Below are 14560 nucleotides of genomic sequence, written 5' to 3' on the forward strand. Positions count from 1 at the left end.
ATGAGGTTTCAGCTTGGCCCCCTGAGGAATTTTGATTAAAACAGACAACCAAATGAAGAAATCATCAAAATAGAGCAATTATTGGTTGAAGAAAAGATAACACTATAAAGTCCTGGCAGGTTTTCTACCTAAGTCTCGGTGACATATTTGGGAACATTTAAGAATCCGTCTTTTATATGCTTAATGGTTCATTTCACACCAACACATCCAAAATACAAGACTGGTTCCTGAAATACCAGCTTGTCTATATTGGGACTTCTATTAAATGATCCAATTTTCCTAGGTTCTTTAGCATATTGATTCTTTCCCCAAATATTCACTAAGTGCTCACTGTTCACATTATTTGCTCAAGGAAGTTTGCCTCTGCTTTTCAAAAAAGACACTAAAGGGAGTGGTAACAAAATCTTGTAAAAATATGGTTTAAGAATTTTACTGAAGTGAAATACTAATAATAGATCAGAATTTCCCATCATCCTCTACTCCAGGTGGCATGTAAGCACAAGAGGGGCACCTGCCCCAATCATAATATCGTTAAAGAATAAAATTTAGCTTTCTAGACATGGAATCTGATCTGCACAGTTGCATGTAGAATCCCTTTCCACTCTAAACATATTAAAGTGTGGACACTAATTTACTATTTTGAATGAAAATTCATGAGCGACTTCCTCATGAGAAAAGCAGCCTGCCTTTGCCATTAATAAATAAAAAGGAATATGGAGTTCTTTCCAGCAGTAATTTTCTCAATTCTCATATATACCCACATACATGTAACAATGCCTGAGAAAAAGAAAATCAACCCTACAAATCTGTTAATGACTGGCCCCTCTTTCTCATGGGCTCATGAGCTGCCCGTCCATAAACAGGTGTTATTACAATAAAAGCCACAAAGCAAAACAAAATTCTGATCTCCGAGGTTAGAAAATATCAATTAGAAATATCAGTGTAAATTTCTGGATGTATTTGGAGGATTCTGTTAGGCTGTCAGGAGGTCAAACCCTTATCTAAATTTCCAGATAATACACTGGACTCTAAGTTCTTTAGGCAAAAAGCTGGAAAACATTCTGAAGAATGTAGAATCAGTAGCGATTCTAACACAAATGGGGGAACAACACAAAGCAAGAGGTGATGTTGTGTTTTTTTTGTTTTTGTTTTTTTTTTTAAGACTAAATCTTCCTATGTCATCATCTGTGTGTTAGAGGGGCTGGATCTAGACATGCTACTGGCCACACTGGGATGCGTTGGGTAGCTTACCCTTTCATGAAAGGACTACCACACCCTAGGCCTCACTGGTTTTCAAAGATTTAATAGGCAATAGAGAATATGGACTCTCAGGGTTACGGCAGGAAGTAAATAATCTGGAAACTATCCTCTGTCACCTAATCCCTAACAAGAGCCTGGTGGCAGAATTAACACAGAGAGCTCTCCCAGAATGATTCTGTCTCCTCCATCAAGGTTGACTCTGCCCAGAGAGCGCTATGCTCAGACTACAATTTTAGTTACTTGTAGAACTGCTCTTACTGAATTACGCTTTGGCATCACTTCTTCAGTCTATGTTTAAAAACTGTCTTGGGAATTTTGTTTCTCTTGTAGGGCTGTAGTATCACAGATGTCTGTCTACTTAAAGAACTACAAGAGAAATTCCTCTTAGGCCTAAATGGCATAAGAAGCTGTGCTTCTCTAGATACATATAATTTTTAATCTTAGGACACCATACATTTTCTGATGAAGGAGATTTTTTTTGGTATGGAAAATTTTGAGAGCCAAATCACAACCCTTCTTGAGAGTATTCTCTAATACGCATCTGTTTGTTTTCTTACACATATTTTACTTTTGCTTAACTTACTTTAGTCAAGTATTTATTTTATTTTATTGCAAATATTTTTGTAAATTGACTCACATCCTTTGTGAAGATGGGGGTATGAATAAAGGAATAAAGTTTAAAGAGAAGAATTAAGCTCTGCACATTACAGTAAGGGAGCTTAGATCTGCCGTAGGTACCCTCTCATTGCCCCCGCTACCATCTCTCTGCCTCTTCAATGGGCCTCATCAGTCTGGAGGACTGTAGTACAGAAGCAGTACAGAAATTAAGACAGAAGGGAGATACAAATATATCTCTTTATTAGCTGACTTTCCTGTTAACTTTGAAGTAATAGTTCTCCAGAAAGTATGTTTCTGCCTCTCTGGCTTGCCTTTTGCTTGATCCTGGCATGGGTGGCATTAGATCACTGAAGTGGAAGACTGCCCAGGTCTAAAATTAGTTTAATATATTTGCGCATTAAAAGGGTATAATGTCATGACCCCAGTGAATACATTTCTACTGGTGAAGTTTTTTGTTTTTGCTTTTTTTTTTTTTTGCCTAGAAGGACCTATTTCAACAATTGTATAGTACCCAGAATATCAGTTATATAGAAGGTAGCTGAGTACTTTTTGCTCCCTTTGACTACATCCTGATCTTACTATTTAATAACATCAGAATACAAAGGATGGAGCAAAAACAACATGAAATGAACACTGATCAGCTAGCTATTCATTAGATTGAGACAGAGCAGAAGTCAGAGGAAGAAAGTAGAAATTCATGATGGAAATAGTTTCTTTGGGTTGCCTAGTGATTTATCTGCAAGAGCACTCCCAACATTAACACAAATAAGAGACGGCACTTTATTTTATGGCTGGCATGTACCAAAAAGAAAACATTTTATGTAGCAATGTTCCAAAAACACCCATTGAGGAGAAATTCAAAATGGTCATTTTGTGTGTTTAAGAGAGAGAGAGAGAAAGAGAGAATATGAGTAAGCATGACCATTCATTTAAATGCAACAGAGATATTTCTGGTATGTTGCTCAACAGAAAACCAGGAAGATCACCCTGCAGCAGTAAAATCCAGGGTGATTATCTCCCTTCTCAGGTGGTTAAAATCATTCAGTGTATCTTATTGCTTAATTAATTTAGAGAATCAAATTTGATCTTTAATCAAACAATAGTTTAAATACTGATTTATTTGTTTTCATTTGTCAAAATCATTTCCCTTTGGGGATGGTGTGTGTGTGTGTGTGTGTGTGTGTGTGTGTGTTTCACACCAATACAGAGAAGCTTCTTTTTTCTAAAGGAAAATGGACTCATCCTTTGTGACAAACTCAACCTTTTATCTACTTAAAGTTCATTTCAGCTTGTTGTGCTTGGGAATTACCTATATATCTTGTTTATATTTGTGAGTAAAATTTACACTGAAACCTTGCATGGTGAGGAATGAGTTACTCCTACATTTTTAGATTCAAGGCAGAAACCTTGACAACGTCTCTATCTGAGACATGGCTCAAATTTCTCCATAGCCAGAGGAAGCCTGGCATATGTCTGATAAGACTGAGGTATCTTCTAGAACTTTACCATCAGAGGAGAAGTCCCTAAGAACTCATTTGGTATTCCCTCCTGATTCCAGGAAGCAAAATCAAGAGAGATCTCCATGCCTTTCTGCTTCAACAACATTGAATTATTATTTATAGTAACTTTCAACACATACATACACACACACACACACACACACACACACACTCCCTACACAGTTACTATCTTTTGGCTGAAATCCTCACCTTCCCTCTACTGAACCTTTTTCTAATAGCTGGTATCTATGCACCTTTTCTGATAGCTCAGATATTCTCCACTCCCATAAATCTCCATGATTAGGCAGACCTCCTAAGTATCTCCCTAATACTCTCTATCTTGAATTTTATCCTCTGTTTCATAAGGATTATCTGAGTGTCTTTCTCCCTCACTAGGCTGAGGACTATAGAGATTAAGTTTTTTCTATCTTTTATATTCCTAGCCTCTCCTACCACTTCCTGCAACATAGTGGTTGCTCAATGCATATTTAATTAACTAATATTTATATATCTATTACATTATAAATATTTTAGGCATTTTCTTATAGACTATTGTATTTCTGTGCTACAAAAACTATATGGAGTAGAGGGGTAAGGGGATGGGCAAAATAAGTGAAGGGGATTAAAAGATACAAACTTCCAGTTATAAAATAAAGAAGTCACAGAGATGAAAGTAAAGCATGGGTGGGGGGGGACACCTGGGTGGCTCAGTTGGTTAAGCATCTGACTTTGGCTCAGGTCACGACCTCATGGTTTGTGTGTTTGAGCCCCATGTCAGGTTCTGTGCTGACAGCTCAGATCCTGGAGCCTGCTTCAGATTCTGTGACTCCCTCTCTCTCTCTGCCCCTCCCCAGCTCATGCTCTGTGTCTCTCTCTCAAAAAATAAATAAATGTTAAAAAAACTTTTTAAAAAAAGTACAGCATAGGGAATATAGTTAACAATATTGTGATAACTTTATATGGTGACAGTAACTACACTTACTACAATGAGCATTGCTTATGGTATAGAATTGCTGAATCACTATGTTGCTCACCTGAAACTAAAAATAGCATTGTATGTCAACTAAACTTCAATAATAAAAAAAAAATTTAGAAATTCAAGTATATGAAGTAGACTGGGATAACTATTCCCATTTTAGAGATATTGCATCTTGAAGAGGTTAAATGTTCCAATCAAGGTCACACCGCTAAAAAGCAGTAGAGTGCCAACTTGAATTCCAGTCTTTAGTTTTAAATCTAGGACACACTTTTTCCTCCTTGAAGAAATTAGACTAGACTGAATTCATGACTACTCCTAAAGGTACATGTTTTTGTGCAGTTGGAAACAATCTGAGCAGTCCTAATTCATTCTAGTATCTAGGATCAGGTGCTTTTACCTGCAGCTTTGAGGCAGAAAATGATAGTTGACTATGGTCTTAAATTCCTGCCAATCAAGATATCACCTTGAATTCTCAATGATGTAGTTTTTATTTTGGAAGACTTATATAATGTAGCATGAAGGATTCCAACTGAAATCAAAATGTTCTGATTATCCACACTTTTTAAAACAAGCATTCCTTAAAGGTAACGTTATGTCCACCCAGGTGAGGGAGTAGTTTACCATAAAGTAAGCTCCTACGTCTCTCAGCCTCTGCTGCGCCCCCGTTACCACAGTGTCCTTGTTGATGGCTGAGGAGCCCAAAACATTCCTGAGACCCAGACCTGCTTCCTAGGCATTTGCACTTGGATGTTCCACAGACCGTCAAACAGTTAGGAACTGTGTCCCAAACACTCGGCTTCTTTCTCCCACTCCTGCTCCTCCCCTTTATTTCCCACCTCAGTGAATGACATGTCCATCTGGCAGACTGCACAAGCCTGAATCATGGAAGTCAATTCTTAAATTACCCCTCCCTTAGTGTCACCCACTTGATGTCCAGGGTCTGTCTTCAACTTCCTTCTTTCAGTTTCCATTGAAAACTTTCAGCTTCCATTGCTACTGTCGTAGCTCAGGCCCTATTTATTTCTCACTTGGATGACTAGAGTAGCATCTTAATTAAACACTGTCTAATCTTGCCCATGCCAATCTATTCTCCTCACCACTGCCAGGATGTTGTTTCAAAACTGACAATTTAGTCAGGCCAGGTAGGCTTTACCGGTCCTAGATGTTTGTACACACTGCCCCTTCTGTAGGAAGCATTCTCATGGTCACTTATGACCCTGAGGCATACTCCATGATACTTCTGGAAGGCTTTCCTGACTTAAACACACCTGCTACACACTGTTTGTCCCATTGTCTCTACATCCTCAGTATAGACTGCACTTAACAGGTTTAATTCAATGTTAAATGACACAAAAGCCATTTGAATCCAGATTCTCCCGTCTTCTTTCTCCCCCCCTGAACTAGTAATTAGAACATCAGAGAGGCTTCTTTCTCTCCCTCATTCCCCTCACCTGATGGGTCATCAAAGCTTATCAATTCTTTCTGGCTTTATTCTCCAATCCAGTCTCCACATTCTCGATTAATTTCTAACCTGAAATCTTCATTGCCTAAAGCAGTGCTTCTCAAAAAGCAGCATCAGAATTACCTGGAGGGCTCATTACACAAAGATAGCTGGTCTCCAGGTCTAGACTTCCCAATTTAGTAGGTCTGGAGTGGGACTGAGAATTGGCATTTCTAACAAGTTCTCAGGAGACTCTGATGCTGCTGGTCCAGAGAACACACTTTGAAAATCACTAGTGCAATGGTTCTCAACTGGAAGTAGGCATTAGAACATATTTATATCTTGGTTCACTCCTGACTACTGAATCAGAATTTTCAACGGAGTGGAGTAGGCAGGCATTTCTCAGCTTTAAGTCTCCATAGGTGATTCTGATTCTTGGTAACAACCAGGAATTCAGTGATTAACTTTAGGATCTGGACTTTGCCTTCTTCCCAAGGCTTAGTTTTTACCTCCAGCTTTCTACCTTGCTTTCCAGTCATATGGAACTCCACAGCACATAGTCTGATGATTCCAGACCTTTGCTCCCTCTCTCTGAGCCCCAGATCAATTTTAGCTACTCATTGATGCATCCATTATTCACTGACCATCTAGCATGCACCAAGCCCAGCACCAGGTGTAGGGCAGAGTATGGTGAGCACGACAGATGCAGCTTTGCCCCATGGAGCCCACCCTGTTGCTCTGAGATCCTCTAGCACCCTCTGCTTCCCCTTCTCTCTCATTTCCCAGGTAAACACTGGCTTAATGCCACACGGTCTTGCTAGACTATAAATTTCATGAAGGCAGGACTATGGTCTGTATTTGTAGGTACTAAATAAACATTTGTTCAAATTAAATTGAAAGCTCTTCCCCTGACCCAGGCTTCTTTCTTTCCTTTTCCTTTTTTTTTTTTTTAATTTCAGTATAGTTGACATACTATGTTACATTAGTTTCAGGTGTACAACTTAGTGATTTCACACGTTTATACATTATGCTATGTTCACCATAAGTATGGCTACCATCTGTCCCATTACATCACTATTACAAGATCATTGACTATATTCCTTATGTTCTGCTTTTCATTCCCATGACTTACTGATTTCATAACTGGAGGCTTGTATCTCTTTTTCCCCTTTACCCACTTTGTCCCCCCTCCCCATTCCCCTTTGGCAACCATCATCAGTTTGTTCTCTGTATTCTAATTCTGCTTTTTGTTTGCTTATTCATTTTTTTAGATTCCATTTATGAGTGAAGTCTTATGGTATTTGTCTTTTTTAGCCTTACTATATCACTTAGCATAATACTAGATCTATCCATGATGTTTCAAATGGCATGATCTCATCCTTTTCTATGGTTGTATAATAGTCCATTGTGTATATACATTCATTTTCCTTATCCATTCATCTACTGATGGACATTTAGGTTGCATCTGTGCCTTGGCTAATGTAAATAATGCTGCAATAAACATAGGCAAAAATATACAATGGGAAAAAGACAGTCTCTTCAATAAATGGTGCTGGGAAAACTGGACAGCTACATGAAAAGAATAAAACTGGACTACTTTCTAACAGCATACACAAAAAAGAATTCAAAACAGTTTAAAGACCTAAACATGAGAACTGAAACCATAAACATCCTAAAAGAAAACACAGGCAATAATCTGTCTTACATCAGCCATACCAGCATTTTTTCTAGGTATATCTCCTAAGGCAAGGGAAATGAAAGCAAAAATAAACTATTGGGACTATATCAAAATAAAAAGCTTTTGCACAGCAAAGGGAGCTATCAACAAAACAAGGAGGCAACCTACTGAATAGGAGAAGATATTTGCAGATGATATATCTGATAAAAGGTTAATATCCAAAATAAATAAATAACTTACACAACCCAATACCAAAAAATCCCAAATAAACCAATTTAAAAATGGGCAGAGGACCCAAATAGATATTTTTTCCAAGGAAGACATATGGCCAACAGACATATGAAAAGATGCTCAACATCCTTGACGAAGCCTTCTTTCAAAAATCCTCTTCCTGCTGTCATTCCTGATCTACTCCAGCTCCCCTACCATAGTCAGAACTGAGCTATGTCTTCCCTGAGCCAAAGTCCCTACCCAAACAAAGGTTTCTAACTTAGTACTTGTGATCCTTTGTTCCACCTTCTTTGTAAACTGGCTCCTCCTACCAAACTGTGAGCATCTCCTTTTTGCCTTTAATCTCTGTACTTCATATTAGTAATATTTGTCAAATTAATGACTGAAGTCAATTTTGTCTTTACTTAAGCCTACTTCCCAATGTTTTTGCCCAAACTTCCTTGTGGCTTTAATGAAATCTCCTTAAGACTCTTCAATTTCTCCATAGTAGAAAAATACCATAATTAAATTTCATACACTATGAAATATGCACAATGTACGATTTAGAGGAAAAAATGTTTATCGAGAGTCTGAATTCAGTCCTCAGAGAGAAGGCGAAGCGTGACTTTTTGAACTGTCTACTGCATCCAGACCCAGGGTCCTGCATTGAAATCTTAGCTCCAACTTAAACAATCATCCTGGGCATGCCAGTCACCCAGCCTTTTTACCTCCCAGTTCTATCATTTACAAACTGAACAAAAGACATGGTTTGTGATCGACAGTAAGTCTTGACAGCAAGTAGGATGCTACTTAATGAATTAAACAGCATCTTTGAAATTAATTTAAAAAATGAAATCAGACAACCTCTTGATAGAAAAAGGTGTCAAGGAAAGAGATGATTACACTTTACAAAATATAAGACAAAAAGGTAAGTCTTTTTGAGGAACTTCGCTCAAACCATCATGCCATTCACATAGTAGGCCTTCAGTGAATACTTACTGGGTAAAAGAATCAAAACAATTTGTAAGTGTTTTCATTTAACTTGGGAAGAATCAAAAAGCACCAATCTGCTCCCACATAGAATCATCAGTGACTCATGCATTGCATGTCCCTCCAGGAAGCCATAGTTTCCCACTTTGCGATGCTGGAGCCAGTGCCAAATGTCTCCCATAGGTAAACAACTCTGTTATTAGCTCTCACACAGCCTCACATATTCAGAGAAATCTTCCCACCACACATATTCATGACTGTTAAACACACAGTTCATAGTTGTATATAAGCTCTGTTCTATCATTTTGATACCCAACTTTTCATTAAGCCAGAAGGGTTAAAATTCATTTCTTAAAAAAAATTTTTTAGTTTATTTATTTATTTTGAGAGAGACAGAGACATCCTGAGCAGGGTAGGAGTAGAGAGAAATGGAGAGGGAGAAAGAATCCCAAGCAGTCTCCGTCCACACTGTTAGCACAGAGCTCAATGTGGGGCTCAAGCTCACAAAACCGTGAGATCATTACCTGAGCTGGAATCGAGCATCGGATACTTAACTGACTGAACTACCCAGGTGCCCTGAGGTTAAAATGATTTCTACACTTGATTTTAGCCAAAAGGCCGAGAAGCAGTTAAAATTCATTTGTAAGCAATACTGTGGTTATGTAAACTTCCTAGAAATTTAAGATCACCATTCTGTCTAGCAGCTGAGTCTTTCCCAGAGTCGCTTATACATTTTTTCAACCACATATTCTTAGTGTGCATACAGACATGGGGAAGAAATAAAAATATATGAATTGTGTCACCAGCATAATTAAATTTTTTTTAATTTTATTTATTTTGAGAGAGAAAGAGCATGCAGAGGAGGGACAGAGAGAAAGGGAGGGAGAGAATCCCAAGCAGGCTCTGTACTGTCAGCACAGAGTCTGATGTGAGGCTCAAACTCACAAACTGTAAGATCATAACCTGAGACAAAAGCAAGAGTTGGACATTTAACAGACTGGGCCACCCAGGCGCCCTTAATTTTCCTTTTAGTAGATTGGATGTCTGGATATGGAATGAAGACCCTAGAAAGCCCACACTATTCCCACAATTACTTATTGGAAACAAAGCTCATTCTATGCAACAAAACTAACTGTTAATGAAGTTTATGTATCATTGGAGCAGATAATTTTACAAGGCTGTGTTCTTAAGGCTCCAGAATTAAGGATTTGACTGTGGGAGCAGGGAGTCTTGGGGGCAGGACACCCCAGATAACCTCACCCACATGCATTCCTCAAACAATGCTTTTCTGTATGTAAACAGAAAATAGAAAGGAGTATATGGTTTTTGTCCTTAGTATTAAATAGCTGCCTTTTCTTCAGTACGCTCTTAAATTTCTGCACAATGCACAGCCTTCAGCACCCCAAGGAGCATAAACAAAGGATATCAGGCAAGTTCACCTACTCCCACTTCACAGAACAATGCTTGTTGTTAACTAAGCAATTCCCAGGGCAAATTTATGATTTGTGAAGCCCAGAGTAAGTACTCAGGTTGGGTTCCTTGGAATCTGAGGTCAGAAGCACGCGGTGCCGGCTCAGTCCCCAAGGCTTTCAGAAAACATGAAAATGTGACCTAAAGTTTGTGCTTTCATCTACACCAAAGACTATTTAAGCACAGAGGGAAGTTAAAGCACATTAAAGCCTCAAAACAGCTTATTGTTCATGCTCCAAGATCTAGCTTTTTCTTTCTTATTTGCTGCAATGCTTTTCTTCTTATGATTCTGTTGAATCGTATAAGATAGATCAGATATATAAATAATGTGTCTATATTAAAAAATGTCTTGATAGAGGGGCGTCTGGGTGGCTCAGTTGGTTAAGTGTCTGACTTCGGCTCAGGTCATGATCTCCTTGTTAATGGGTTTGAGCTCAGTGTTGGGCTCTGTGTTGACAGCTCAGAGCCTGAGCCTGCTTCAGATTCTGTGTCCCCCCCCCCCCCGTCCCTCCCCTGCTTGCATGCACGCTCACGTGCACAAATGCACACTCTCTCTCTCCCTCAAAAATAAACATTAACTTTCGTTTTAAATATCTTGATAGAGCAACAAATAATATAGATTTGAAAATTTGAAATTTGAAAAGTCCTTTCCATTTCCTAAACAGAATTATGATCCACATCTTTTTCCTGTATTCTTAGACCCTACATTATATCACAATAAAGAATTTATAATCAGTACTTAATTTATCCCAAAATATCTGTAACTACACACATTTAAAGTATAAATGCAAACAAGTGGACGAAAAGATTTCTTTCCTTCCAACTTTTCAGGGAATATTTTGGCTACAGTTAAACCCCATATGATGCTTATTAACATGTATATAATGGAACTTGGGGAAACAGTTTTCCTCCCTTGTTGTGTGGCTCAAGTATAAAAGTGAAATAGGTTACCATTCCCAGTTTTATGAGCATACATATTATTAAGTCATTAAACGAATGAAATAATTAAGTTTAATTAGTATTCTTTTACTCTTTAATAATCACCTATAAAATAATAGAATTGAGCCAGAAAAGAAAAAAAAGGAAAAAATATTCATGCAGTACTTGCATAACTTTAAAGTCATTTGGAAATATCTGAAAGTATGAGTTATTTATTCAATACTATAATGGAACATAGCATAAATTGAATATAGTATAAATGGGTAGTTAGTACAATATAAATATAGCCATGTATGTCAGGGTGCAGGAAATCATTGATGGGTCACCGAATTTGTTGCGTCCATTCATATACCATGGACAATTCTAGTGGTAGTCTGTTATTCTAATTGACTCTATATGAATCCAACTGGCTAACCCAGGATCTCTGAAGAATTATTAAATATCTATGTTTTCAGGGAAGTTATGTAGTACCAAATTTCTAGTGAGATTTTAATACTTAAAAGTCTCTTGGATGGAATTTAAAATAAATTGTAAAGTTTAAAAAGGGGGAAAAACACTGAAAAAAATTATGAAGAAGAAGACCAAAACTATAGCCACACCATAGTCACACAAACATTACTAACATCACTACTTTGAAACAGAGATCTGAAGTTTTCAAAAAGGCTGTTCTGAAAAAAATAACAAGAACGTTAGGAAGTTCTGGGTTAGATGAGAGAGTCTTGATAAAATCCACAGTCTTCCTTTCTGGCACAAATGGAATAGAGCGTAAGAGCCTCCTCTACTGAGCTTCTCCTGGTCTGTTAGGTAAGGAGGAAATGCCTTGCCTAACACTAACCAGTGGAGAATCATAGAAAAAGTAGAGATTGACGAGAATAAAACAACAAAAAGAAGAGCTCCCTACCCATTGCCTCCCACTGAATGAACTTTTGACATATCCGCAAACTCTTCTTTCCTCTTGCTGCTGCTGGTGTATTGCTCACTGTACAACTTGAGGGACATCTGTTCAACAGCATCTCTTTGTGCTTCCAGGTAGCAGAGTTGAACCTCAGCCTGGAGAGAGAAACAAAGGGTAATTGCTGTTTTAATCCAGAAGGAATGCATTTCAAGTAAGGTGTAACAACTCAAAGAATGGGAATTGTCCACATCATTATACTGTTCCTTTTCAGGTTGGATTTAATGGGATCAGCTGGGCATATTACAGAATTATATTTTAGATCTGAATCTTATAAGTTCCTCCTTAAAATATGTCCTGAATAAATGAACTCTCAGAAGACTCAGTAAATATCACAAAATATCCCTGAGATCATAATACTGTATGATGAGATTTTACATAAAAATTCTGTGAAATTCCTTAATAATATTCTTCTGTATACTGTCACATATGTAACATTTATTTTTTAAAGATCTCCCTCCAACCCATACATTTGCATGGACATATATTCTGAACGCTTCTCATTATCTTCCCTGAGAAGAATAAAAGAGACTAGTACAAATTCTAATACACTTCAATAATGACAACAGACTTGCTTTGTTACATTTTTTGGGCTCCCTGTATTATTATCTTAATTTTAAAACAGACGGAATCATGATTTGCTTAAATATTGGTTTGAATTGTTACATCTTTCAGTTACTTGGGGTTTACTGTAGTAAAGAGAGGTAGTAAGTTCACCATGCTGTTTTCTATCAAACCAAGGCCAAAAGAATGCTGAATAATATTTGGAATGGAAATGTACTGAATAGATGCTTTATTTATTGCAGCTGTTATGATCCCTGTGGCTTTAGGGTTCCCCAGAACACCAGATGAGACCGGGAATACATGCCCATGGTAAAAGGGAGGGAGAAATGCTGACTTCATGTGCACTGTGCACCAAAGGAGCTCTTAGTTTCTTTTGGCATACTTCACAAAATCCAGCCATGTCCGTTAACATTTCTGATAAGCCTTAAAACTGCTACTTCTTTCTAATTTAATTACACATTGTGTTAAAAACAGTTCTGGGTCAGCTCTAGGGTGGTTGCCAGAATTCTGTAACATTTAAGAAAAGCCAAGTCAGACACAAGGTTCTACTTTTTGTGAACCGACCAAGGCCTTTTGCCTGATCTCTGGCTTTATAGACTTGACCATGGAAGAAAAACAAAACAAAGCAAAACAACAACACCAGTGTTACAAAGTAGCAGCTGCTTAAAACAGCAAATCAGGACTCTGTAAATGAAATGGGTAGTTTAAAAAATGTAAGATCTCAAACCATTCTGGACGTCCTATGTTGTTGCTTTCTACAGGTAGCTAATTATGAATGCTCTAGACTATGGAGGAGGAACTTTTAAAAAATGCTAAAATTAGCATACTTTTATCATTGAAATTTCAGAAATTAATTAAAAGATATAATCTATATATTGGTTCATGTGAGTTTTTCTTGCCCAAACTAATTGGCAACTAATAGTGAAAGAACTTAACAACAATAATCCTCCCAAATGCCAACCCCCTTTTACCCTTCCCCTCCTCCAAGCTGTAGGGATAATGAGGAGGTCATCCCACACCACATATTCTATTGGAAAACCCATTTGAATAACGTTTCTCCACCATTAGGTATCAAGGGACATGTCTGATCCCTAGAGATTCTCATAAGTTTTTAAACATCCTAAGATAACAAGCCAGACCATCCTCATTCTGGATAACGATCTCACAAATGTGTGCCACTGGTCACAAAAAGAATCATCAAGAGTGAGGTCAACTTAATGTAGACATCACTACTATAGAAAAATAATTGGAGCTCTTCCCTTTGAGACCCTAGGCCATTTCTGTGTACAAAGGAACACACCTCTCATATGACAGGGGTGCACGGAAAGGAGTTCAGAGAACAATGCTGAGAGCAACTTGAAGATAATTAGTCACCTTATGAAAATGATTGAAATGTTGTAATGTAAGACTTTTATTGCACAATATCTCACAGGCATTTGACATAGAAAACTTCCCTGCACTAACAAAGAGATGAATTAGATGGCCCAAGTCTTTCCTATTCATCTCTATTTCTCTCTCTGCTTTCAGTGATTCATTCCTAAACGTGATGATAAAAATAGAACCAAAATAGCTCCTCTGCTAAGGTTGAATGGCTTTGCCAGTCTAAATCTCTCTGCAGACTGGTTAAATTTTTCTCATACTATATCTTAGTCCAAAGATAAATTTTTAGGAGGAAGATATGAAGAAAATATACTACTTTAAAAAATAGTAACACTGAATCTCTGATTAAGGAAATTTTATTTGTTAGCATTTATGATAATTGTGGATACTTGTTGACTATATTTTACAAATGGTAGCTCAGCTTGATTAAATAACATTACTGCTACGTTATCAACAGAATTTGGCAACTTACTCATTAAGGAAAATAAAGGAACAAGAGGGAACAGATTCAGTGACAGATCAACCTGTTACTTCCTGGTTGCCAAGAGGCCCATAGTGTCATCAGTGGGAGTAGGTGTAG

General features: G+C 37.7%; 1 protein-coding gene across 1 annotated transcript in view; it reads right to left on the minus strand.

The window, feature by feature from the left end:
• AKAP6 (A-kinase anchoring protein 6) overlaps nucleotides 1-14560 on the minus strand; it is a 494727-nt gene that overhangs the window by 138084 nt on the left and 342083 nt on the right. Inside the window, exon 8 of the mRNA XM_077772716.1 lies at nucleotides 11986-12134. Within this exon, the coding sequence (XP_077628842.1) occupies nucleotides 11986-12134 (149 nt within the window). The remainder of the gene's footprint in view (nucleotides 1-11985; nucleotides 12135-14560) is intronic.

The sequence above is a fragment of the Crocuta crocuta genome, unplaced genomic scaffold, assembly GCF_008692635.1.
Source record: "Crocuta crocuta isolate KB4526 unplaced genomic scaffold, BGI_CrCroc_1.0 scaffold116, whole genome shotgun sequence".
Classification (NCBI taxonomy): domain Eukaryota; kingdom Metazoa; phylum Chordata; class Mammalia; order Carnivora; family Hyaenidae; genus Crocuta; species Crocuta crocuta.